Raw genomic sequence first — 24,373 nt, 5'->3', positions numbered from 1 at the left:
TTTGATGTGGGGTGACTGTGCAGAACCCTGGGGTTAGGACTGACAATGGATTCATTTGCCATTACAGAGGGTCTGGTCCCTCAAGATCAACAAAATGACCAACCACAATCACCAGTGTCTATCAAATTGACCGAGGAGACCAACAAATTCCAACGCGCCATTGCAGCCTGGAGAGGTAATAGTGATCGAACATGTCACTGAATGCTCTACTGACATGGAATAGGTATTGACTTGGCCAGTACCATTGCGAAACTCGACGCAACTGCTACGGATATTGTTGGACAGCAGCGCGATGCACTCGTGCAAAGAAAAGAGCTCGCGCAAAAGACGAAAGACTACAAGAAGCTGGATGATGAATCCAAGCTTGTAGAATACAAAGGATTGCTAAAGGCATATCAGTCATTTATCGATCTCTTGACCAATCAGGGGAAGACGTCATCATCTTCATTTCTGCAGCTATACTCTACATTATCGGAAGCCCCAGACCCGTACCCACTCCTCGAAGCTTCAGTCGATTCCCTTGTCTTGTCTGAAGACACCGTCCCAAAACTAAACTCGGAGCGGGATCAATTGCAGAAATCTGTTGATCGTCTCACCAAACAACAAGAGGAGACCGAAAAACGTCTGGCAGAGGAGCGTGCTGTAAGGAAGAAGCTGGAAGAATCCCAGGAATCTAAAGCCAAGGAAATCGAAGCATCATGGGAGGCAGTCTTGGCAGAGAAGACGAACAACTGGGCGGCAAAGGAGAAGAGTTTAGAGGAGAAGGTGGAGAACCAGGATCGATTGATTAAGGAGCTCAAGGCCAGCTATGAAGTCTCCCAGCGGTTGGGTGAGGGCGAGAGCCAAGGCGACGATAGTGAAGGCCAGCGTAGCGGCGCTATTACGGCTGAACTTGAACTCGTTTCTGCCGAACTAGAAAAGACAAGCTTGAGATTGGCAGATGTGGAAGCGCGCAATGAACAAATGCGACTGGAGCTGGCCCAAGCCGCCTCACACTCATCCGGCTCGGTTTCTGTGGAGGATGACCCTGAATATCTTCGCCTACAATCTGAGAACTCTTCATTGCTGCGCAAGCTTGACGCTGCCCGATTCGACAAAGATTCTGAAAGACACACTTGGGAAGCCAAGCTGCTTCAGTCAGAAAGAGCGTCCTCAAAGGCCGCCGTGGAGCGGGACGAGCTGCGTATGCGGTTGGCAAAGGTAGCTGACTATGATGAGATCCGCCGCGAGCTGGAGATGATCAGGTCCATTGAATTTGCAGGGGATGATGATGAGGCAGATGAGAATGCTACGACTGCGACTAATGGCGATGCACCTAAATCCAAGGACAAAAATTCTCTAGAGCAACTCCTCATGGCACGAAACAAGAAGTTGACGGAGGACCTCACGCTGCTGCGGGTATCGCATCGCGATATCCAAGGCCAGCTCGAAACATTACGAACCGAGCTTTCAACGTCGAAGGAGGAACTTGAAAAGTCTCAAGCCCTATCAACTACACTTGAGAACGATCTTCTTCGCGTACAAGAGGAAGCTAGCAATGCGTTCCCATCGTCAGCGATGTCTGTTGCAGGAACCTACTCCTCCAGATACCCACACTCGGCCCGGCGAGGCGCATCTTCGCCCACCTCATCCATCATCTCCGGGTTTGACCAGAGCGCCGTATCTGCAAATACAATGGAGTCAATTCGAGCTGGAGAGGCCGTAGGTGGCGGCTCTGGTCTTCTGCCTATGATCCAGGCCCAACGGGATCGGTTCAAGAAGAAGAACGCAGAGCTTGAAGAAGAGCTATCAAAACTATATGCCACAGTCAAATCTCTCCGACAAGAAGTTGCATCCCTTCAAAAGGACAACCTCAGTCTTTACGAGAAAACCCGTTATGTTTCAACCTACAGCCGTGGCCAGGGTGCCTCCACATCTGCATCGTCATATGCCAACACCCCCAGTTCAACCTCTGTCTATACCTCGGCGGATACGCCATCCGGTCTATCTCTCGACCGATATCAATCTGCCTACGAGGCTCGGATCTCACCGTTTGCGGCCTTCCGAGGCCGTGAATCAACACGTGCTTATAAACGCATGAGCCTCCCCGAGCGGATCGTGTTCTCTCTCACTCGCGTCATCCTTGCAAATAGAACCAGTCGCAATCTCTTCGCTACGTACTGCTTCGCACTCCATATCCTATTGTTCGTCGTGCTCTACATGATGAGCACGACGGAAATCGAAAAGCACAGTGCCATGAGCGCTGTTGGCAGTGCAGCAGCAGCAGCAGCCTACGGGAGTGGTGCTGGTAGTGGAAGCGGGAGTGGGGGCGGCATGGGCAATGGTGCGAGTCAGCTGAAAGGCGATGATTGGCAGCAGGAAGGATTCACCTAACGTCTTCCCCTGATTTTTACCTAGCGAAGGGCTCCGGAGTTCTCACTTTCTTTTTATCATGTGGCGTTTGGGACTAAGTGCTCGTTGCTATTCTGATATGTGGGTCGAACTACATGTGTAAATTTGATTCGTGGCAAATATCATGTATCTGTGCCCATCACATCACTGTCGCATTGGGCTCTCGAAGGATTCCAGTAGTGTCGTACTTGACCATAGGACTTCCAAGTTTGTGAATGTAGACATACAGTTGTGGACCAATTGTTTCGAGAACAATCTTTGGAAATCTATATTGATCCCTCAGTCTAGCTTTGTTGGTTCTATTTCGTTGTTCTACTCCGAAGGCATCTAACCCAACATGGATTGAGAGATGTACAATGAGCAACAATAGCACTTCTAGGTCTTCAAAATAGATTAAGGCCCGAGCCATGTTGAGCGGAACGTCGCCAGGAATGCCTCTATCCCATCATGCCACTATAAGTGGTGACAACCATGTGTGGTTCTATACACTAAATGTGCGCTAGATTGAATATACCACCGTAGGCGGACGAAATAGTCTATTTCAACCATAAATATCATATTGCGGTCAATTCAAACGGCTTGTAGGGTATTAACTCCGATTCGTTGGATCATCTTCGGAGTGTTGTATTCTATCGCCTAGGGAAGTATATCTCTCCTCCTCCAGTGGCTTGCCTGGCTCGGGTAAGCGGTCAACCCCCGCTTAGAATCAGGAACATAAATAGAAAACCTGGATAGATACACTCAAGTGATATGTCTTACCTATGCAAAAAGGGTCTTTGTACGGAGTACGGAGTAAACTGGCATTAGGCACGTACGCGCCAGTATAGCGCGGAGGGAAAAGCCCTCAAGCCCTCTCCCAGCCCCCGGCAGTCCCAACCCGAATATTGAATTGAAAACGTCAAGACAAATTGAACACAAAATCCAAAATTGGAAGGATGAAGAAGCTCTGTAATCAATTGCCCGAGTCCTGCAGATGTCTAGGGTTAGGTGGTCAATTGCTATTCTGCACACTAACCTGGACCGGTAATGATGTTGCACATCTAACCGCCGTGTATATTGTATGCCTGTCTTCCCCTCAAGTCAGATTTATTAATAGAGTCGGGGGAATTATAGGACCAACCACATTGGCTCGCATGAATTGTCTTCATTATTATTGAACCGCCGTGGGAAGCCCAGTTAATTTACTTAGCGCGTTGCCATCTTGATTTAGTCAAGTTCGTTTGAGGCCGACGACAAATCAATGTCTCCGGAGGCTGGGGGGTCAGCCCTCAGCGCCTCCATCAACCAATTAAAACCTGTGTTTGAGCGTTAATCCTTGCTAGTACCTGCAGATTGCATCGATTGCTCTGTTTATAGATTTAATTAATTGTTTCGAGTCGGACCTGTGTTACTATCTTTGAAATAAGCTTGAAATTGGGGACGTTAAAATTACCACCGCATCTATATGTATATCTGCCCCGGCCCGACGCACTGGCTGATCATTATGTCAATCCTCTTCGTCATCCCTTTCCTCTATACCCCCGACCTCAATTCCTTTGAATCTGCCTACTAAAGGCTTCCTGGAAGAATCTCAACGCCATTACCCGCCACTATCTCCCTAAATAAGAGCAGAAATGCGTTTCGCTCTCATCCTCAGCCTAACGGCAGCCTCGCTTGCTGCCCCAACAAACTTCCTTGACGATGCGTACGACTGGTCAGATGAGTTGGCCGAGTTTTACGGAAAAGTGAGCCAGTTTATCAGCACCGCAAAACACACCACGAGGGCATCGGCGGCGTGCGATGTTTCGAAAATATCTCTACCGTCCTACGCATCGGGTCTCACCAGCCCTACAGGGCTGAAGCCAATCTATGTCGCACTTGGACGAGGCACTCAGGTATGTTTTAGTCTCTTCTAACCTAGCCATGGAGAAACACTAACCAGAACCCAGAACTATACATGCGCCGATTCCACATCTAGCACCGCACCCGTAGCAATCGGCGCCGTTGCAAGACTCTACAACGCCACCTGCATTGCAGCCAACTATCCCAGCATCCTGGAGAGCCTCCCTAATCTGGCGTACAAAATCGCACTCCCAACCAATGAGGGCGCCTCATTGCCTCCAGCCAACCTCGATCTGATGGGCCACCATTTCTTCTACGATGCCACAACCCCAGAGTTCAACCTGAACACCACCCCCGACAACCAAGCCGGCATCGTCATGTCAAAGAAAGAAGGCAGCATCGTTGCTCCCTCAACCGCTGCCGCCGGAGAGTATGGTGCCGTGCCTTGGCTTTATTTGACTCATACAGACGGCACGGTGGGCGACTACAAGAGTGTATATCGGGTAGACACTGCTGCTGGGTCGCCGCCGAAGACCTGTCACAAAATGCCAGCTGCTTTCCAGATTCAGTATTCTGCTAATTACTACTTCTTTGGGCAGTAGATAGCTGCCTTATTTTTGTACATAGAATGATGGATGAGTGGATGGGGAGATATTTGTTTTGAATTTACCGGGCGGAAGTTTGTCTCTCATAATGGAATTTTATTTCTATGACACTCATGAAATGGTGTTCTCACAAATCAACTCTTTTATACGATTTTTGAGGACCGAAGCCAAGTTCATGCTCCTGTTGCATTTGGTAAGTATATAGTGCCTGGGCTTTTTTTGGCGTCGAGGATGTATATTCGTCATCTATGTAACTTTTTCTGGGGCCTACTTAGTCTCCAGGGCTTACGTACAAGTGCTAGCGATAACAGACATAGTGTAAGGTATTGTTGTTTCATCCTATGTTCTTCCTGACTGATCACTGTCTTTGAAAACTCTTTGTCGACACTTGCTGACGTTATCTCCCTATCAACCATCCATTCTCTTCTTTGCAACCTCAACCATTGGGCTGATGATGACGCTTTTTGCCAAACTGCAGATTGTGAAAAAGTCAACCACTTACAAACGCCGATATATTTGCAGGGCTAAATCTGGTCACATGACTATCTCGCTATCACCAGACAGTCACGTGATGTACTCACACGGAAGACCCGCTAGTCCACGAACAGCCTAGCGCCGTTCTGATTTTCTGAAAGTTCTCAAAGGCGCAAAAAAATCTCGACCGCATCAACGAGCAGCACCGGCTTTGACCCGCAACCGACAGACAAACAGTAGCCAATTCTGTTGGAACTGCTTGATCCATTTATCTCGGATCTATTGTCAATTTATTCTCCTTTTATCTCGAATCTCTTGGGACTTTTCCTCCCCAATTCCCAGCTACATTAAGTTTGAGCGTTCGGAAACGACAGCTCAACTTCCCTTCCCTATCTGACTCTCTTATAACCGAGACTTTTTTTTAAAACACAAAGATGTCTTTCGCTCCTCGTGGACGTGGTGGATTCGGCGGTGGTGACCGTGGCCGTGGCGGCAGTCGTGGTTTGTTCAGCCCAATTCAGTCCAAGCCGCAAGCATGCAGATAAAACATCCCACTTCGGTGGCTACAATCTGCTTGCCGCATGCTATAATCTAGTAACTTTGCTGACTCGAGTCCTTGATCTAGGTGGTTTCGGTGGCCGTGGCGGCGGTGATCGTGGTGGTCGTGGTGGCTTCGGCGGCCGTGGTGGTGGCCGTGGTGGCTTCGGTGATCGTGGTGGCCGTGGTGGTGGCCGCGGTGCCCCTCGCGGCGGCCGTGGTGCTCCCCGTGGCCGTGGTGCTCCCCGCGGTGGTGGTGGTGCCCGTGGTGGTGCCAAGGTTGTCATCGTGAGTATTCGAAAAGTCAATTGACATAAGATTCAGCTACTGACGGATTTTTTCCTTATCAATAGGAGCCCCACCGTCACGCTGGTATCTTCGTCGCTCGTGGCGGCAAGGAGGACATGCTGGTCACTAAGAACTTGACCCCTGGTGAGGCTGTATACGGCGAGAAGCGTATCTCTGTTGAGGGTCCCTCCAGCGAGGACGGTGCCGTCACCAAGGTCGAGTACCGTGTCTGGAACCCCTTCCGCTCCAAGGTAAATACATTTCCTTTTACTGGATTGATCAAAAGTCGAAAAATCAAGAATTTCTCGATTTTTTCAATCCTTACATTCCTCCAACCTTTTCGCTAATCACTCTTTCCAACAGCTTGCTGCTGGTGTTCTCGGTGGTCTTGACGACATCTACATCAAGCCCGGTGCCAAGGTTCTTTACATCGGTTCCGCCTCCGGTACCTCCGTCTCTCACGTCGCTGATATTGTTGGTCCCACCGGTAACGTCTACGCCGTTGAGTTCTCTCACCGCTCCGGCCGTGATCTGATTGGCATGGCCACTCACCGCACCAACGTCATCCCTATCGTTGAGGATGCCCGTCACCCTCTTCGTTACCGCATGCTCGTGCCCATGGTCGATGTCATCTTTGCCGATGTTGCCCAGCCCGATCAGGCCCGTATTGTTGGCCTCAACGCCCACATGTTCCTCAAGGACCAGGGTGGTGTCGTCGTCTCTGTCAAGGCCAACTGTATTGACAGCACAGCCAAGCCCGAGGTTGTTTTCGCTAAGGAGGTCCAGAAGATGCGTGAGGAGAAGATTAAGCCTAAGGAGCAGCTGACCCTGGAGCCTTTCGAGCGTGACCACTGTATCGTCGCTGGTATCTACAACCGTTCCGCATAAAGGTCTTAATCTCCGGTCATGTCCTTTCTCTTTTCATGTTCCCCCTCGGCGTCTCGTGTTCTGTGATGTATCGAATGTTTTCCCCTTTCCCGTGACAGGTTTTCTGCCTATGTACTTTTGGCTGCGTCTCTCAAAATTTAGTTTCTTTGAATGTTACACGCTGGAATGTGTCACCTGAGTTCCTTGATCCGAGATAGCCTTGGACTGCGTACATATGTATGATACCCGTACCTACGTATCTACCTAGGTAGAGAGGTAACCAGTAGTCAATAGGAATGATTCCAAGGTTGCATTTCAATTTGTAGGAACATGGAGTATTCATTATAGACGTAGCTTTTCAATTTCTGTGAATCTTATGCAATATGTTTCCAGACAAATATGGTAAGAGATGCGACGTGAAACCACCCTAAAAGGATGGCCATATTCTCATGGTGGTATTTGTTCTCTCGTTCAGGAATTACTCAAGAGTTTCGCTATTCCAATAACCGACGTCCTGCCCCAAACTAACTCTCGGACTTGTGCCGGCCGTCCCGGTACTCGGATTTCTCACCGAGACTAAATTCGCCAATGTCGTAAAGTGGCTCGGAATTGATGCGCGAGACTTGGCTTTAGTGATCAAATTTGTAGGATATGGTGATACCATTGGCTCAGGGAAAGGTTATACAGAATGAACGAGCGTGGGGGAGGAAGTGAGATCCGCTTCAACCCCGCAAGCGGTTGGACTATATAATCGGTTACATATCCAGTTTTCCATTCTCATTGAGCATATTTTTGTGTTCAATTGCATCATTTATTCCACATCATTCAGAAAATAACTGTCTTAATTGATCCTGCTTGAACTTCATTGCCATATACCCAGCATGTCGATTCTCATCACCGGTGCGGGTGGTTACGTCGGCCAGGAATTGGCCACTTCTCTCCTCGCAAGCACTCCAGCGACGACGACAGTGACAATCACCGATGTGGTCGAGCCTGAGATCCCGGAGTCTGCCGCACAACTTGCAAGCCGTCTAAAGTGTGTCAAGGCCGATCTCACCTCCACCAAAGAGGTCGACGAATTGATCACCGCCGCCCGTCCCTACGAAACAGTCTACCTTCTTCATGGAATCATGTCCGGCGGCTCAGAAGCAAACTTTGAGCTGGGCATCCAAGTCAACCTCGACTCGACACGATACATCCTTGACCGGCTACGCACCACCGCTCCCGGAACAAAGGTGGTCTTCACATCATCACTGGCAGTTTATGGCCCTGCACCCCCTGGATTCGTCATTGATGAGAAGAACTTCCCACCCGTGCCTTCATCGTCATATGGATCGCAGAAGCTCATCGTCGAGACACTGCTGAATGATTACTCGCGACGAGGATTCCTAGACGGCCGATGCGTGCGTCTGCCAACAGTGACAGTGAGAGCCGGAAAGCCCACACAGGCTGCCAGCAGCTTCGCTAGTGATATCATCCGCGAGCCATTCCATGGCAAGAAGGCTATTCTGCCTGTGGCCAAGGAGACGGAGATGTGGATCTGCTCGCCGCACACTATTATCAAGAATTTAATCCATGCCCGCACTGTTCCGAAGGAGGAGTTTGGAGAGTCAAGATCTGTTAATCTCCCTGGTTTGAAGGTTAGTATTCAGCAGATGCTGGATGCATTGCTGGAAGTTGGTGGACCGGAACGTCGGGCTCTCGTGGAGGAGAAATATGACGCTGCTACTGACAAGATCGTGCAATCCTGGACTCCTCAGTTTGATACTGCGCGTGCGTTCAAAATGGGATTTTGCGCTGATATCTCCATGAAGGAGAATATTAAGCATTTTGCGAGCACATTTGTATGAGATAGAGCCATCTAGCCAATCAATAGACACTAAATTGGATGACCGGGATCGAATGATTGAAGATTGAGGCAGATTGAGTCGATAAAACTTCCAACAAAGTAAATTGTGATATTGTAAGAATTATAACACATTGAAAACAAACCAACTCAGACCATATAAAGACCATAATCGCGATTCAACAAGAATCAAGGAAGTATTCGGGATGGAAAGGGCGGTTTGGAAAAGCGGGTTATGTAATTGGCTGGCGGGAGCTGGCGAACAATTTCAGACTTCCGAACTTCAACCTCAGGGCGTCTCCATCAGCTCTTTTCTCCATCCCTCCCCTTTCCCCCTCCCTCCACATATCCAAGTCGTTCCCAATGGCTTCTCGGCGCCTTGCTCTCAACCTGAACCAGGCTCTCCGCACTCGTGCGGCCCTGAAGTCCATCCAACCCGTCAAGCGTGGCTTTGCGTCGCCCGTTGCGTTGCCGTCCACCACCCAGTCCACCACTCTCTCCAACGGATTCACGGTACGATCGGTCAAGTAATATGTCAATTGCATCGCTAATATATTTTTAGATCGCCACTGACCACTCCCCATGGGCTCAAACCTCCACGGTCGGCGTCTGGATCGATGCCGGTAGCCGGGCAGAGACTGACAAGACCAACGGAACCGCGCACTTCCTCGAGCACCTTGCCTTCAAGGTCCGACCCCCCAAACCTTACAAATACGGAGCGCATTTTCTGATAAACATGTTTAGGGCACCAACAAGCGCTCCCAGCACCAATTGGAACTCGAGATTGAGAACATGGGCGCTCACCTCAACGCCTACACTTCGGTACGACTCGGGAATCCATCAATCAACGTCCACCAAACTAAATACTAATTGCGACTACAGAGGGAAAACACCGTCTACTACGCCAAGGCCTTCAACAACGATGTCCCCAAGGCCGTCGACATCCTCGCCGATATCCTCCAAAACTCCAAGCTCGAGGCTAGCGCCATTGAGCGTGAGCGTGATGTGATCCTCCGCGAGCAGGAGGAGGTTGACAAGCAGCTCGAGGAGGTTGTCTTCGACCACCTTCACGCCACCGCTTACCAGGGCCAGCCCCTTGGCCGCACCATCCTCGGCCCTAAGGAGAACATCCAGACCATCACCCGGGATAACCTGACCGACTACATCAAGACCAACTACACTGCTGACCGCATGGTCCTGGTTGGTGCTGGTGGCATTCCTCACGAGCAGCTCGTTCGTCTCGCTGAGGAGCACTTCGGTAGCCTCCCCAGCAAGCCCCCTACTTCCGCCGCCCTCGCTCTCACTGCTGAGCAGAAGCGCATCCCCGAGTTCATTGGTTCCGAGGTCCGTCTCCGTGATGACACCATCCCCTCCGCTCACATCGCTCTCGCCGTTGAGGGTGTCAGCTGGAAGGACGATGACTACTTCACCGCTCTGGTCACCCAGGCTATTGTCGGTAACTGGGACCGCGCCATGGGCCAGTCTCCTTTCCTTGGCAGCAAGCTCAGCTCCCACGTTAGCCACCACAACCTCGCCAACAGCTTCATGAGCTTCTCCACCAGCTACAGCGACACTGGGTAAGTTCAATTAATCATGTTTGTCTTTTTCAATTAATAAACATATACTGACTCTATCTCAGTCTCTGGGGTATCTACCTCGTCAGTGAGAACCTGACCCAGCTCGATGACCTGATCCACTTCACTCTCCGCGAGTGGTCTCGTCTGTGCAACAACGTCACCTCTGCTGAGGTTGAGCGTGCCAAGGCCCAGCTCAAGGCTTCCATCCTCCTGTCTCTTGATGGCACCACTGCCGTCGCTGAGGACATTGGCCGCCAGATCATCACCACTGGCCGTCGCCTGAGCGCCGAAGACATCGAGCGCACCGTCAGCCAGATCACCGAGAAGGATGTCATGGACTTTGCTACCCGCAAGCTGTGGGATCAGGACCTTGCCATGTCCGCCGTCGGTAGCATTGAGGGTATCCTTGACTACCAGCGCATCCGCGGAGACATGTCCCGCATGATCTCTTAAGTTCTTCTAGAATATGATCGCGTGTGAGAATAGCTGTTGGAATACCAGGGAAAATCTGGGCTTTTGGCGGTTTTGTTTGAATGTACTATCAATCATTGCCTTGGGGCTGTTAGATCCCAAATTCGTGTGTGAAATAGCAATTAATGGTTTGCCATAGTAGACTATATGGTTTGCTGCTTTGCAGCAAACACTCAATTATTTCTTTTGTTTGTTCTACAAGGGTTTAAACCACTGCTTTAGAGGTACCTCTAAACCACGAGCCCCAAACTACGAACCTGTTTCTTCAACTGTAAATCACATGGTCTTAACTTGTCTCTCAATCGCATCCTTCAATGCTGTCTCTACGCTAAGGCGTGAACCAGGACCATCAACAAGCACAATAAAATCTTCAAAAAAGTCATTTGAGATAGGCGATGAACACGGCGACTCGGTTTGTAAACGATATAAAATTGACCCACCTAGGCATTAAGTTAGGCTTCGGGATATAAATCAAGACGCTGTGCAAGAACCCTTAACTTTCCAATACGAAATTATCTAGACCCTTCATGTAGCTTATCATCACTGCCAACAGGCGGAACACAACCTTGGAAAGGCTATCATCACTTGACGAATTCCCCCTATCTGTCTATACAGAGAGGACGATGACAGTTGACAGGCGCATTGTGTCCTAACTAGCCTCTGAAGGAATTTGCCATCTGGTCTAGAAGTATCATGTTCAAACATCCTAGTCTGTCATGTTCTGTTAAAGTATGATATCTACGGCATCCTATACGTTTCTGTATCAGTCTTTTCGTAGCTCTTTATGGTTCCTCTGCCCCATGAAGATGTAGCGGCTAAATATCCCTAATATGGTTCCTTGAGATAAGCTGTTCCCAGAGACTTTAGACACTTTATACATGTATGCCCATACATGCATCTCGTTGTTTATCGTTACGAGGTCGAGGTATCAATACCGCCGCACCACGCCGCCCTCGAAGTGATCCTTCACTACGTGGAGGTAACTCCCCGCCCTCAATGGCTTGCCATTCTTGTTTATTTAAAATGCGTAGAGGCTCGATGTCTCCTCTTTTCCTCTTCATACCTTGTGTCTACTCAACCATTAATACCAAGAACACCTTCTCACTTCAAGGCTTCATTTTACTCTCAATTTCAGTCTGCTTCATCCAATCCATTCACGATGAGTGAGCCGTTTCGGTTCTTCTCGCTGCCGTTTGAGTTGCGCGAGGTGATCTGGGAGTTGGCTCTTCCTGACCAAGTCATCGAGTTCGGAGAGCCGTGTGACCCCGACATACCGGAGCGTGATCTCAAACATGCATGGGTCATCAGTCGCAAGTTGCCAACCATTGCTCATCTCTGCCATGAGTCTCGCCAAATTGCCATGTGCCCTATCAAGGTGCCAGATGGTATCGACCCTGATTGCATGAGGGACGAACGGGTGTGGTTTGAAAACGGCAAGACAATTCACTTCAATTCGCCAGACTGGGGGCATATGAATAATCTATCACGGTTTATGTTCATGGATAACTTGATTGGATCATACGAGGCCGCTGAACTGAGTAAAAATCTCTCGCTCAGTGCAGACCTCATCCACCCATTCCTCCCGTTCCATGAACTTTGCGGTATTGACGACACCGTGGTGTGGAACCTCTTTATCAGATTGAAGGGATGCATCATTTCGCTTCACACGATTTGTGTCAGAGCCACCAAGAAGCAGGCGAGGGATACGGGCCTCTTTGGCCACGGCGCCGAGCCTGTACAGTTGCTCGATCCCTTTGATATGGAGACTCTTCGGAAGTATGAAACTCTTTGGTCTCAGTCGTATGAAAATCGCCTCGATCCGGCTGCAAAGAAGTTCTGGGAGGCAGTCAACGAACCTAACACACGCAAATTCACTTTCCGGATTGAGAGGTGGCTTGCGGAGACGGAAGCCATCTACCTCAAGACCACACGTCCTGATGAGGCACCATCAGGCCCCCCACTGCAATCGGTGATTGACAACCTTTCTCGTTATCCTAGTGTCAGACACCAGGCTTGGGCACGGCAGTATCTTGAGAACTTCCCTAAGCTGGACTTGCGTATCATGTTTCGACTGTGCCCACGGGGGGTCGGAAACGTGATCACGTAATCACCCAATCCAATCTGGAGATTTTTTGCCGGATTTTCTGTTTGAGTACACTTTCTTGCAAGACTAACTATACCATAACAATGGGCAAAAGAGGAGGCAAAAAGGTATGTCCATCCTTTCCATGTGATTTTTGACTCTTTCGGTGTGCTGACCTTGTCTCTTCTCTCAGGGTGGCCGAGGTGGTGCCCGCGGAGGCGGCGGCGAAGGCCGTACGCGCGCCAATTGGCATGATATCACGAAAGAAAATGAGAAGTTCGAACGTTACTACAATGAACCCGAATTCCTCCCCGAGGAGGAGCGGGAGATCTTCTGGGCTACCATGCGCAAAGATCTTCCCAACAGTTTCCGCTTTACTGGTTCTCGAGGGTATGTATTGACCATTGGAAATTTGCGATTGACGCATTGAGTGGTTCTAAGCAATACTGACTACTTTGCGATTATCTCCAGACACGCACTGGCTGTGCAACAACGTTTGAAGGACCATCACATCCCTGAAATAACATCCATCAAATACGAAGGCGAGTTTGTTGAGCCGCCGCGCCCAGTTGCATGGTACCCCGACCAGCTCGCCTGGTCTATGACCACCCCAAAGAACGTTATTCGCCGATTTGCACCTTTCGCTTCCTTTCAAAAATTCCTTGTCGCCGAGACAGACGTTGGCAACATCAGTCGCCAAGAGGTCGTCAGCATGATTCCCCCTCTTCTCATCGATGCTAGACCTGGCATGGCCGTTCTCGACATGTGTGCCGCCCCTGGTAGCAAGTCTGCGCAGCTCATGGAACTCCTTCATGCGGGCGAGGAAGATGCCATTGCTCAAGTTACCGAACAACTCAAGAGTGGAAACGCTGGACCTGAGCCCCTCGGCCCTGAAGGATTGAACGATGATGGCCGAAGCACTGGCTTGCTGATTGCCAACGACAGCGACTACAAGCGTGCACACATGCTTATTCACCAAATGAAACGTCTGGCCTCCCCCAATTTGATTGTTACAAACCACGACGCCACTATGTTCCCCTCCATCAAACTTCCCCCCTGCCCACTGAAGATGGCAGCAAGCCCAAGAACAGATACTTGAAGTTTGACCGTATCCTTGCTGATGTTCCTTGCTCCGGAGACGGTACTGCTCGCAAGAACTCCGGTGTTTGGAAGGACTGGACTCCTGGCAATGCTCTCGGACTCTACAGCATTCAGTCTCGCATCCTGGTCCGCGCTTTGCAGATGCTTAAGGTTGGTGGACGCGTCGTCTACTCCACCTGCAGTCTGAACCCTGTGGAGAACGAGGCTATCGTCGCCACTGCCATTGCACGCTGCGGCGGTGCCGCTAATGTCAAAATCGTTGATTGCAGCCAAGAATTGCCCGGTTTGAAGAGAGCCACTGGTCTGCGCAACTGGAAGGTCATGGACCGCGAAGGCCGCATGTGGAACAGCTGGGAGGAGGTTGAGCAGCACCGTGACCAGGAAGGCATCAACGGTCTTGCCAGACTCGCAGAGGGTATGTTCGCACCCACTGGCGAGAATGCCGATATGCCCTTGGACCGGTGCATGCGTGTCTACCCTCACCAGCAGGATACTGGCGGTTTCTTCATCACAGTTCTTGAGAAGACCTCTGAGATTCGCGCCAAGCCTGAGAACAGCAACGTTATTCCCAAGGCCTCTGTTGCAGCTCTCGCCGCGGAGCTTGATGCTAAGAAGACTGAGACTAATGGAGAGCCCCTGGAGAAGCTTGAGACCTTGGATGAACTTGTCACTCCCGATCAAGAGGCCGAGGCTGAGGCTGCTAAGAATGCCACTGTTGCCCAGGCTTCTCACCAACTTCCTTACTCTGCTACCCTTAACGAGTCGACTTCCGTTTCCCTCCCCAAGCGCGAGGCAAGTGACCTCGAAGAAGAAATTCCTACCAAGAGAACCAAGCTCGACGATGGCAGTGAGGTCCTCGTCGGTGACCGACCAGTCCACACTCCCGCACCTTCAGGGGGAACCGGCATTCAGACTCCTGGTGACAGCACACCAGCTGCAGCTCCCACTCAGCTGAAGAAGAAGGGACCCCGTCAAGAGGAGCCATTCAAGTACCTTGATCCCAACCACGAGGAGCTCGGTCCTATCTACGAATTCTACAAGCTGTCGGACCGCTTCCCCCGTGACCGTTTCATGGTCCGCAATGCTGAGGGTCTCCCAACCCGCACCGTTTACTACACTAGTGCTCTCGCGCGCGATATCCTGACCTCTAACGAGGGCCAGGGTATGAAGTTTGTCCACTGCGGCGTGAAGATGTTTGTCAAGCAGGACGCACAGCGAGACAACGTCTGCAGGTGGCGTGTTCAGACCGATGGTCTCAAGATTGCTGAGCCCTGGTTGGGTCCTGACCGCTCTGTCATTTTGACTAGGAAGGAGACCTTGCGTCGTCTTCTCGTGGAGATGTTCCCCAAGATCTCCGACGATGGCTGGAAGTCTCTGGGTGAGATTGGTGAGCGTGTCAAGGATATCCCCATGGGATGCAGTATCCTGCGCGTTGAAGCAACCGGTGCCGAGGATGGCCTCACGTGAGTTTTCCGTTTCAGATTGAGTTGTACAGTTTACTGATATTCTCCTACAGTGAACCTATGGTGCTGCCTCTCTGGCGCTCTGCCCATTCCCTGAACCTTATGCTTCCCAAGGAAGAGCGTCGCGCCATGTTGCTGCGTATTTTCAACGACTCCACCCCCCTCATCAACACCACATACAAGAAGACTGAAGATGTTGTACCGACCGCTGAGGCCGAGGAGCTTGCGATGGAAGAGGAGAACGTCGAGCTTGGCCAGGATGCCCAGGATGCTGTTGATGAACGGGAGACATACACCAAAGATGGCGATGAGGAGGATCGTTTCAACACCACTGTTTAGGTGGTTTACTTTCTTATTACGTGCTCCATTGGAGACACCGAATGTTCGATGTACTAAAAGCCCAATTTCATGAATTCGTCATTTCATTTCCCGAGCGATCTACACCCCGTCGGAGAATCATCGGTAGGATTAATTGCGCCGGCTAAATTATTGACAGCTTCCCCGCATCGTGTCTTGCAACTTCAAGTAAATTAATCTGAATGGCGCCATTGGTATTGGCATTGTGATGGACATTGGATCTGAAAAGTCTGAAGAGCGAATATTGTAGAGCTTTACATGAGCTCTATACGAATTCTTCAAACTGTATGTAGTTCATGAAGCGCAGAGCCCAAAAAATAAATAGAAGATCATCACTCCCCGTCCAAACAAGGCAATATCCCTTCCAGCCATACGATATGCGGAAAAATTGCGGCGGTGCCCCGCAATGCTTGCAGGGTTCTTTCTGGAGCTGGGGAAGGGATCTTCGGCCCGGTTACCAGTGAGGCTTGGATGACATGCAACACTACCATCACTACTGCATGGAGCACCCGGGACACCCCTCAACTGTCTAAATGACGACCACTAGCTTGGTGCAGCGCATTGCATGCTCAATCGGCTATTGAACGTCGGGTGACGATGCCCCGAATCTCCTTCCAGGGTTATATGTATAGCCTCTGCCCCTGCATTGCCTTGCATTGAGTCACGCCTCTTCTTCATTCCTCCCTATACCCTGAGCCATGAAGCTCTTGTCTACTTGGGCTGTAGCCTGTCTGGCGGCTCAGGCTGCTGGTGCTGCTATTAGCCATTCGCTTAATGGCTTTAGTATTACTGAGCATCCGGATCCTGTTAAGCGGGCTTTGCTCCAAAAATACGTATGTTGATGTTGCTTCTTCTGGGGAATTTTGTGTTGATCAGTATTTAGGTCACCTGGGATTCTAAGTCTTTATTTGTCAATGGCGAGAGAATCATGCTGTTTAGTGGTGAATTTCACCCTTACCGGTGAGTTATTATTCTGCATCAGTTGGAATTGGGTTTAAGGATACAAGTAGCTGATTTGAATTCTTCGCAGTCTGCCTGTTGCGTCTTTATACATTGATGTCTTCCAAAAGGTCAAGGCTCTCGGATTCAATTGTGTTTCTTTCTACGTCGATTGGGCCTTACTAGAAGGCAAGCCGGGTCACTACAGCGCCGAGGGAATCTTTGACCTCGAGCCATTCTTCGATGCTGCCAAGGAAGCCGGAATCTATCTTCTCGCCCGCCCTGGTCCCTATATTAACGCCGAATCATCGGGTGGTGGTTTCCCAGGTTGGTTGCAGCGTGTGAATGGAACCCTGCGTACTAGCGACGAGGCATATCTCAAGGCTACAGACAAGTATGTGATTCTTGAAGCTCGCTTACAAAGTGAAAATGGATACTGACGTGTTTTTCTAGCTACATGGCAAATGTTGGTGCCACAATCGCTAAGGCTCAAATCACGAATGGAGGACCTATCATTCTTTTCCAGCCTGAGAACGAATACAGTGGTGCCTGCTGTGGCGTTGACAACTTCCCCGACGGTGCTTATATGCAATATGTTGAAGATCAAGCTCGCAAGGCTGGGATTGTTGTCCCTCTCATTAGCAACGACGCCTGGGGTGCTGGTCACAATGCTCCCGGAACTGGCGAAGGTGCCGTTGATATCTACGGTCATGATAGCTATCCTCTTGGCTTTGACTGCGCGAATCCTTCCACCTGGCCATCGGGTAATCTACCCACTGACTTCTACACTACGCACATGAGCCAAAGCCCTGCCACCCCGTACTCGCTTGTCGAGGTATGTTATACATTCGCTTGAGAAATTTGAATGCATCTAACTGAAGTATAGTTCCAAGGTGGAGCTTTCGATCCTTGGGGAGGCGTCGGGTTCACTAAGTGCGCTGCCCTCCTGAACCATGAGTTCGAGAGAGTGTTCTACAAGAACAACCTTAGCTTCAGGGTTGCATTCCTCAATCTGTACATGGTATGCTACTCTCTCCCATCGTGATTGCCAAAACAAATCTGACATTGCTAGATATTCGGCGGTACCAACTGGGGTAACCTGGGTCACCCTGGAGGATACACATCCTACGATTACGGCTCTCCAATTTCCGAGTCCCGTAACATTACCCGCGAGAAGTACAGCGAACTCAAGTTGATCGGAAACTTCGCTAGAGCCTCTCCATCATACCTGCTATCCACACCAGGAAGTCTGACCACCACCGAATACACCACGTCGTCTGATCTGGCTGTGACTCCCCTGCTCGGAGGCAATAGCACGGCTTCGTCTTTCTTCGTCGTCAGACACAATGACTACTCAAGCCAAGCGTCTGTCGACTATAAGCTCAAGGTTCCTACCAGCGCTGGCCAACTTACCATTCCCCAGCTGAGTGGAAGCCTGACTCTCAGTGGTCGTGATTCCAAGGTTCACGTCGTTGACTATGATGTCGCGGGTACCAACGTCCTCTACTCCTCTGCCGAGGTCTTCACCTGGACCAAGTCTGGAAGCTCGAAATTTCTGGTATTGTACGGTGGCCCTGGTGAGCACCATGAGTTGGCTGTCTCCTCCACATCCAAGGCTTCCGTCATTGAAGGCTCATCGTCCGGCATCACCACCAAGCAAGTGGGCAAGGCTGTTGTGATCGGCTGGGATGTATCTACCACTCGCCGCATTGTTCAGGTTGGAGACCTGAAGATTCTTCTCCTGGGTTAGTGCTCTATCGAACATCTCTTTTTGCTTTTACACAACTAACACATATATTAGACCGCAACTCTGCTTACAACTACTGGGTTCCTCAGCTCCAAACTTCTGGCACGGCTCCTGGCTATAGTTCGGAAAAGGCCATCGCCTCGTCCCTTATCGTCAAGGCCGGCTACCTTGTGCGAACTGCCTACGTGCAGGGAAGCGATCTTCACCTCACTGCCGATTTCAACGCTACCACACCCATCGAGGTGATTGGTGCCCCATCCAAGGCCAAGAACCTGGTAATCAACGGCAAGAAAGCACAAGTCAAGGTTGACAAGAACGGAATCTGGTCGAGCAGTGTCAAATACACCGCACCAAAGATCAAGCTCCCTACCCTGAAGAATCTTAAGTGGAAGGCCATCGATACTCTACCCGAGATCCAAAATTCTTACGACGACTCTGCCTGGGTATCCGCCGACAAAGCACAAACTCTCAATAGCGCCAACACCCTCAAGACCCCAACCTCCCTGTTCGCCTCTGACTACGGCTTCCACACCGGCTACCTCCTCTTCCGCGGCCACTTCGTCGCCACCGGCGACGAGAAGACCCTCTTTCTGCATACCCAAGGCGGCACCGCATTCGGTAGCTCCGTCTGGCTGAACGCCACGAATGTCGGCTCCTGGGCCGGAATCTCCATCGACGCAGACTACAACGCCACCTACACGCTGCCAACGCTAACAAAAGGCAAGTCGTACGTGCTCACCGTTGTCATCGACAACATGGGCCTGGACGAGGACTGGACCATCGGCACAGAAGACATGAAAGACCCCCGAGGCATCCTGGACTACCAGCTTTCGGGCCGGTCCGCGAGTGACATTACCTGGAAGCTGACGGGCAACCTTGGTGGCGAGGACTTCCTCGATACCGCCCGCGGCCCGCTCAATGAGGGCGGTCTCTACGCTGAGCGCCAGGGCTTCCACCAGCCCCAGCCGCCGACGCAGAGCTGGAAGTCTGAGAGTCCCTTTGACGGGTTGTCGGCGCCTGGCATCAAGTTCTACAGCGCGAGCTTCGATCTCGATATCGAGAAGGGCTGGGATGTTCCTCTTTACTTTAACTTTGGGAATTCGACGGCTGCGGCGGCTTATCGTGCCCAGCTCTATGTCAATGGATACCAGTACGGTAAGTATGTGAGTAATGTTGGTCCGCAGACGAGTTTCCCGGTTCCGGAGGGTATTCTCAATTACCGGGGGACTAATTATCTGGCTTTGAGTCTTTGGGCGCTGCAGGAGGATGGTGCTAAGTTGGAGAGTTTCGACTTGGTTGGTACTACTCCTGTGCTGACTGCTTTGAGTGAGGTTGTGCAGGCTCCTCAGCCTAAGTATGCGAAGCGGAAGGGGGCTTATTAGTTTGAGGGTATATAATTTTATGAATGAGAACTCTCAATGTTCAGTGATGAGGAATTGATTGATATTGAAGTACGTTGTGGTGAAGTAGAAACAATAAAGTAGTGAAGTGAGACAAAATAAAGTAGATCGGGTTCCACTTCTCCACAGATCCCAGCCACCCCAACCTCGCCCTTTTCGATCTCGAGGCCTCTTTTTTCAAATTCTGTTGATGCTGTCGATGCATATTGTGATTTTCAAATCCAATATCCGCATCTCTAGACCCATGAAATCGAGCCCAACCTGAGATTCTTCCCGAGTGCTCGCTCAAATCCCAATTCAACCCAACCTCACAACCTCACAACCCATCTCATCCCACCCCCACAAACAACACCACAATGTCAACCCTCGAACTAAACCTCGACCCCTCTAAACCAAACCCACGCCTCCTGGACACCCCCTTGGAAAAACGCTACACAACAATCTCTATCCCTTCAACCTATGGCCGACTAAACTCCAGCCCCCAAGCAGGCACAGTCGTGGGCATCGTGCTGGGCAGCGTAGCAGGCTTTGTACTGCTAATGTACGTGCTCTTCCTAGCGGTAAACCCAGGCGCACTGAAACGCGGCCCAGCACCGACCTCATCCACCGTGACGATGTCGATGGACGACGAGCGCTCGGTGCGCAGTCGGCGGCGGCCGCGCCCCCACAACGAGGTCGAGGTCATCGAAGAGCGGGACACATTCCGCGATAGTTACCGGCGCAGGCCGACTAGTCGGCATGATCACATTGTTGTCGAGGAGTCGCTGGCTACTTCTGCTACCGGGGATGCGGATGGCGATCTGATCGAGGTTTATGAGGAGAGTAGTTCTGCTGCTTCGGATGTTATGTCCCAGCTGCCAAGGAGGAGGTCGAGGGAAAGACGTAGGCCCCATGATGGGGTTAGGCATGTTGATCCGCTGGCTTATGGGGGGGAAAGTGATTATGATAGTCGGCGGGGTTGAGAATTTGCAATACCCCCTTGTGTGTGCTATGATTTATGGTGAAAATGTTTAATGAATGTGATCTATGCGGTGATTTGATTACAAGGCTCTGGATATTTATCTATAATGTGCTTGTATTCCTATGTCCTACTTGAGATAGGTATTTATATCTAAATCCAATCAATGGTGTTGTAAAACTGTGACCACGAGCACCAAAAACAAGGATTCCTTCAGTAGGCATGACAGAATGGTTTGAACATATGTCTATCAAGAAACGTACATAGGAAAGAGAGAGCACGCAGTATAGCCAAGCCCAGCCAGGACCCGCAAACGCCGTCCTGTTGCGCCAATAAACAAAGAAGGTCAGGGATATATACTCCAGAGTGAACCGCCCCAGGCGCAAGCCGCCGCAAACCCAAGCCATGAGCATGAAAAGGATCATAGAAACACCAGCGCATAGCTCTAGGCCGAACTTTGGCAGATAGCATTGAATCAAAGCACATATATCGTCCCAAAACGCTTAGAACAGAATATCCAAACAGCAGCAACAAGCGCACGCAGCCAGAATACCCGCACAGATGCCGCCACTACTACTGCCTCTCGATTGATCGTGCTGCTGGCCCTGGGGCGGGTATACCATCTGGGGTGGGGGATAGCTCTGCGGATAGCCGCCCTGCTGATAACCGCCCTGCGGAGGGTAGCCCTGCTGATAGCCCTGCGGCGGCTGGTTATAGTAGTCCTGGGCGCCCCCATGTTGGGGATAGCCCTGTTGGGGGTAGGAAGGCGGAGGGCTCATCTGGGGTTGTTAGGGGTCAGTACTTTATTAGGGTGGGTGGTTCGACTTACGGGCTTGTTGTTGTCGGGGTAGTATGACATTGTGGAGATTGTGTGGATATTGAATTAGCGACGATCTTGGTTGAGTGGGTTTCTGGGTCTCTAGGGCAAGATGGGTATATTGAGATTTGGATGCAAATGTGAATAGGAGAGGGAGATCAGAAACGTGGCGATCGCAAAAGGTTCGCTCCTCATTGAAGTGGCCGGGGGACTCGGCAGCTTAGTCAACCAGTTTCAGTTCCGGTTTTGTATATAGATCATTGGTTATGCTTCAGCCTGGATTATTTTTGGTTTAGGCTTCATGATTATGTCCTCTGCATATGGGCTCCCTTTAGTGTATCCCTTTAGTGTAGGTTATGGATTTCGATGTCTCCACTAACAGGGCTGCTTTCTGTATTGTAGGCGGTTAGTAAACCTAGTTAGCCGCTGCAGTCACCCCCCGCATTGAGTCTGGGATTTACATTGTATGCGTGTTGACACTCTTGACACTGGTGTAATGTTGGGGTTTTTGTTTTTGTTAAAAAGAAATTGATATGAGGATTCATAAGGAATCCATTTATGTGTATTACTAGATGGTTAGGCTAGTTTTTGCTTTCTGGATGAAGGCTTCAATTAGAATATGACTTTTGGAAACAACCAGCTGTCCATTTATAAACCTCAGATATAATGCATATGCAAGAGCCAAACGATAAATAAGAAAGAAAAAAGGACAAGGAGAATGCTAGGCAAACGCTAGACTTCATGTACGTTGAATGCGTTGACATGTACCGGAAATACCATCAGATCTATGCCTTCTCCTCGATGGCGGCATTCTTGAGTTCATCGGAGACGTCAGCCACGGCATCTTGCTCCTGAGCCAACTCAGCCTCCGCTGAGGGGGCGCTGTTCTTTTGGGCGGGCTTCTTGGCAGCGTCAGTGGCTCGGCCGTTGGATTGGGAGATGTTGGCCTCTTCCTCTTCCAGGCGGTTAATCTCCTCCTTGGCCTTGTTGATGTTCTGCGGCATAACTATTAGCAGCTAATCATAATAGCATCGGCAAAGAATAAAACTTACCTCCTCGGTCTTGCTGGCCTGGTTCTTCTTCCACTCGGTGATCTTGGCGGCCAGCTTCTCCACCGCAGCAGGGACATCCGACTGGGTCATGGGAGGGTCGATCTTGACCTTGGCGAAATCCTCAATGATGCCAACGTTCATGTTGAACTTGCTCTCGGCAGCAGCGGGGGCCTTCTTGCCGCCCTTCTTGCCCTTCTTGCCAGCAGAGCCAACGAAGTAGTCCTCCTCGTCGTCCTTGCGGACGACCTTCATGCCCTTAATCTCAGCGGCCTCAACGGTGCGGCCAACTCCAGCACGGAAGCTGCTACCCTCATCCTTCTTCTCATCAAGACCAAGAGTGGAAAAGTCATAAGCGGGGTCAAAGTGACGGATCAGGCCCTGGGCAGTCAAGATCTCATCAGTGTAGGCAAGCTGGGAAGCCTCCTCCAGCTTCTTGTCGGCGACCTTCTTGCGCTTCTCACGCTCAAATGCGTCACGCTCAGCCTTCTGGCGCTCGCGGCGCACGCGCCAGGCCTCATCCTCGTATTCCTTGTAGGCACGACGGGCCTTATAGTATTCATCCTTGATAGTGCGGATGGCGGTGAATTTCAACTGCTGGTCGTTGCGCAGCTTGGTGCGCTCGTCGCGCAGAGCGTTCAGGTTCTTGAAGACGGCGTCCTGCTCGGCCTTGATGACGTCGAGCTCCTTCTGGATCTCGTTGTACTTGTCGCTGAGGGCCTTGGCCTCGGGGTTGTCGAGGGTCTTGCGCAGCTCAGAAATCTGTGCCTTGGTGTCGTCAATACCCTTCTGAGCATCGTCAAGACCGGCGAAGCTCTTGCGCTGCTTGCGCAAGTTGGAGACCTCGGTGAGGGCCTTGCGCTCATCCACTAAGCGGAGAGTGCCAGAGTCGACGGACTTCTCGAGGCGGGCAATTTCCTTATCGATCTCCTCGACGCTCTTGAATGACAGACGGCCACGGTTGGCGTTCTGCTCGGCAATGCGGGCCTTGAGATTGGCGTCCAGGGCGTTGATCTTCTCCTGGATGGAGGCGCGGCCGGACTTGAAACCGGATTGCTTGGAGCGGATGGAAGAGAGTTCGGCGCGCAGTTCCTGCTGCTTCTTGCTGGCGGGAGAGTCCTTGTTGTTAGGCTGGGCGTTGTCCAACTTGGCTTTGATTTGGTTCTGTGGCGCATATCAGTCATCGGCCCGTGATATACAAGTAAATGGTGGACACGAGGGCAACTCTGAGTGGGTCGGGATCATCCAACCCATTATCAGACGGAACCTCCCAGTAACCAAAAGACTGCAATTAGCATACCAATTTCTCCTGAGCAGCAGTGTGCAACTTCTCGGCCTCAGCGAGAGCGATCTTGTAGGCGGCCTCATCGGGCTTGGTGGGCTTAACCCGCTCCGCATCAGTAGCCATTGCGACGAGTTCAATGCAAAAAGAGAGTGAGAAGAGAAAGGAAAGAAGACACCGAAAGTATTTTATAAGACCACAAAGATGATGCCAACGGGAAACTGAAAAGGGGAACTTGGGAATAATTAAATTGGTTCGGTCTGTTTCTCCGCTTAAAGTGTCGCTGGCAGAATTTCCCGC

The 24,373-nt window shown here is 50.8% G+C and overlaps 11 protein-coding genes across 11 annotated transcripts; 9 read left to right on the top strand and 2 right to left on the bottom strand.

Moving 5' to 3' along the window:
- Positions 1 to 45: 45 nt before the first annotated feature.
- N7529_005155 (CCAAT displacement transcription factor COY1) lies at positions 46 to 2,373 on the top strand (the record flags this gene model as incomplete). The annotated part of the gene is made up of 2 exons (XM_057240682.1): positions 46 to 175; positions 224 to 2,373. 2 exons carry the CDS (start codon positions 46 to 48, stop codon positions 2,371 to 2,373), a joined length of 2,280 nt encoding a protein of 759 aa, XP_057099977.1.
- A 1,631-nt stretch (positions 2,374 to 4,004) lies between these two features.
- N7529_005154 (uncharacterized protein) lies at positions 4,005 to 4,814 on the top strand (the record flags this gene model as incomplete). The annotated part of the gene is made up of 2 exons (XM_057240681.1): positions 4,005 to 4,265; positions 4,320 to 4,814. 2 exons carry the CDS (start codon positions 4,005 to 4,007, stop codon positions 4,812 to 4,814), a joined length of 756 nt encoding a protein of 251 aa, XP_057099976.1.
- Positions 4,815 to 5,725: 911 nt separating this feature from the next.
- Positions 5,726 to 7,004, top strand: N7529_005153 (rRNA 2'-O-methyltransferase fibrillarin family protein; the record flags this gene model as incomplete). The annotated part of the gene is made up of 4 exons (XM_057240680.1): positions 5,726 to 5,792; positions 5,917 to 6,116; positions 6,182 to 6,367; positions 6,480 to 7,004. The coding sequence occupies 4 exons, from the start codon at positions 5,726 to 5,728 to the stop codon at positions 7,002 to 7,004; spliced, it is 978 nt and encodes a 325-aa protein (XP_057099975.1).
- An 860-nt stretch (positions 7,005 to 7,864) lies between these two features.
- N7529_005152 (SDR family oxidoreductase) lies at positions 7,865 to 8,833 on the top strand (the record flags this gene model as incomplete). Its single annotated transcript, XM_057240679.1, has 1 exon — positions 7,865 to 8,833. The coding sequence occupies one exon, from the start codon at positions 7,865 to 7,867 to the stop codon at positions 8,831 to 8,833; it is 969 nt and encodes a 322-aa protein (XP_057099974.1).
- A 359-nt stretch (positions 8,834 to 9,192) lies between these two features.
- On the top strand, positions 9,193 to 10,859 carry N7529_005151 (mitochondrial processing peptidase; the record flags this gene model as incomplete). The annotated part of the gene is made up of 5 exons (XM_057240678.1): positions 9,193 to 9,342; positions 9,392 to 9,517; positions 9,574 to 9,651; positions 9,712 to 10,406; positions 10,469 to 10,859. The coding sequence occupies 5 exons, from the start codon at positions 9,193 to 9,195 to the stop codon at positions 10,857 to 10,859; spliced, it is 1,440 nt and encodes a 479-aa protein (XP_057099973.1).
- Positions 10,860 to 12,036: 1,177 nt separating this feature from the next.
- On the top strand, positions 12,037 to 12,984 carry N7529_005150 (2EXR domain-containing protein; the record flags this gene model as incomplete). Its single annotated transcript, XM_057240677.1, has 1 exon — positions 12,037 to 12,984. The coding sequence occupies one exon, from the start codon at positions 12,037 to 12,039 to the stop codon at positions 12,982 to 12,984; it is 948 nt and encodes a 315-aa protein (XP_057099972.1).
- Positions 12,985 to 13,064: 80 nt separating this feature from the next.
- On the top strand, positions 13,065 to 15,863 carry N7529_005149 (tRNA (cytosine-C5-)-methyltransferase; the record flags this gene model as incomplete). The annotated part of the gene is made up of 5 exons (XM_057240676.1): positions 13,065 to 13,088; positions 13,154 to 13,350; positions 13,432 to 13,992; positions 14,037 to 15,524; positions 15,578 to 15,863. The coding sequence occupies 5 exons, from the start codon at positions 13,065 to 13,067 to the stop codon at positions 15,861 to 15,863; spliced, it is 2,556 nt and encodes an 851-aa protein (XP_057099971.1).
- A 716-nt stretch (positions 15,864 to 16,579) lies between these two features.
- Positions 16,580 to 19,949, top strand: N7529_005148 (glycoside hydrolase family 35 protein; the record flags this gene model as incomplete). The annotated part of the gene is made up of 7 exons (XM_057240675.1): positions 16,580 to 16,714; positions 16,765 to 16,841; positions 16,912 to 17,214; positions 17,274 to 17,655; positions 17,707 to 17,841; positions 17,893 to 18,565; positions 18,622 to 19,949. The coding sequence occupies 7 exons, from the start codon at positions 16,580 to 16,582 to the stop codon at positions 19,947 to 19,949; spliced, it is 3,033 nt and encodes a 1,010-aa protein (XP_057099970.1).
- A 374-nt stretch (positions 19,950 to 20,323) lies between these two features.
- N7529_005147 (uncharacterized protein) lies at positions 20,324 to 20,929 on the top strand (the record flags this gene model as incomplete). Its single annotated transcript, XM_057240674.1, has 1 exon — positions 20,324 to 20,929. One exon carries the CDS (start codon positions 20,324 to 20,326, stop codon positions 20,927 to 20,929), a length of 606 nt encoding a protein of 201 aa, XP_057099969.1.
- A 499-nt stretch (positions 20,930 to 21,428) lies between these two features.
- Positions 21,429 to 21,784, bottom strand: N7529_005146 (uncharacterized protein; the record flags this gene model as incomplete). Its single annotated transcript, XM_057240673.1, has 2 exons — positions 21,429 to 21,704; positions 21,755 to 21,784. 2 exons carry the CDS (start codon positions 21,782 to 21,784, stop codon positions 21,429 to 21,431), a joined length of 306 nt encoding a protein of 101 aa, XP_057099968.1.
- Positions 21,785 to 22,527: 743 nt separating this feature from the next.
- bfr1 (putative nuclear segregation protein (Bfr1)) lies at positions 22,528 to 24,199 on the bottom strand (the record flags this gene model as incomplete). The annotated part of the gene is made up of 3 exons (XM_057240672.1): positions 22,528 to 22,737; positions 22,795 to 23,955; positions 24,092 to 24,199. The coding sequence occupies 3 exons, from the start codon at positions 24,197 to 24,199 to the stop codon at positions 22,528 to 22,530; spliced, it is 1,479 nt and encodes a 492-aa protein (XP_057099967.1).
- Between the last annotated feature and the right edge of the window lie 174 nt (positions 24,200 to 24,373).

Source organism: Penicillium soppii (genome assembly GCF_028829465.1).
Source record: "Penicillium soppii strain IBT 18220 chromosome Unknown utg000004l, whole genome shotgun sequence".
Classification (NCBI taxonomy): Eukaryota; Fungi; Ascomycota; class Eurotiomycetes; order Eurotiales; family Aspergillaceae; genus Penicillium; species Penicillium soppii.
Note: the sequence above shows the minus strand (reverse complement) of the source record. Positions and strands in the feature narration are given on the sequence as shown.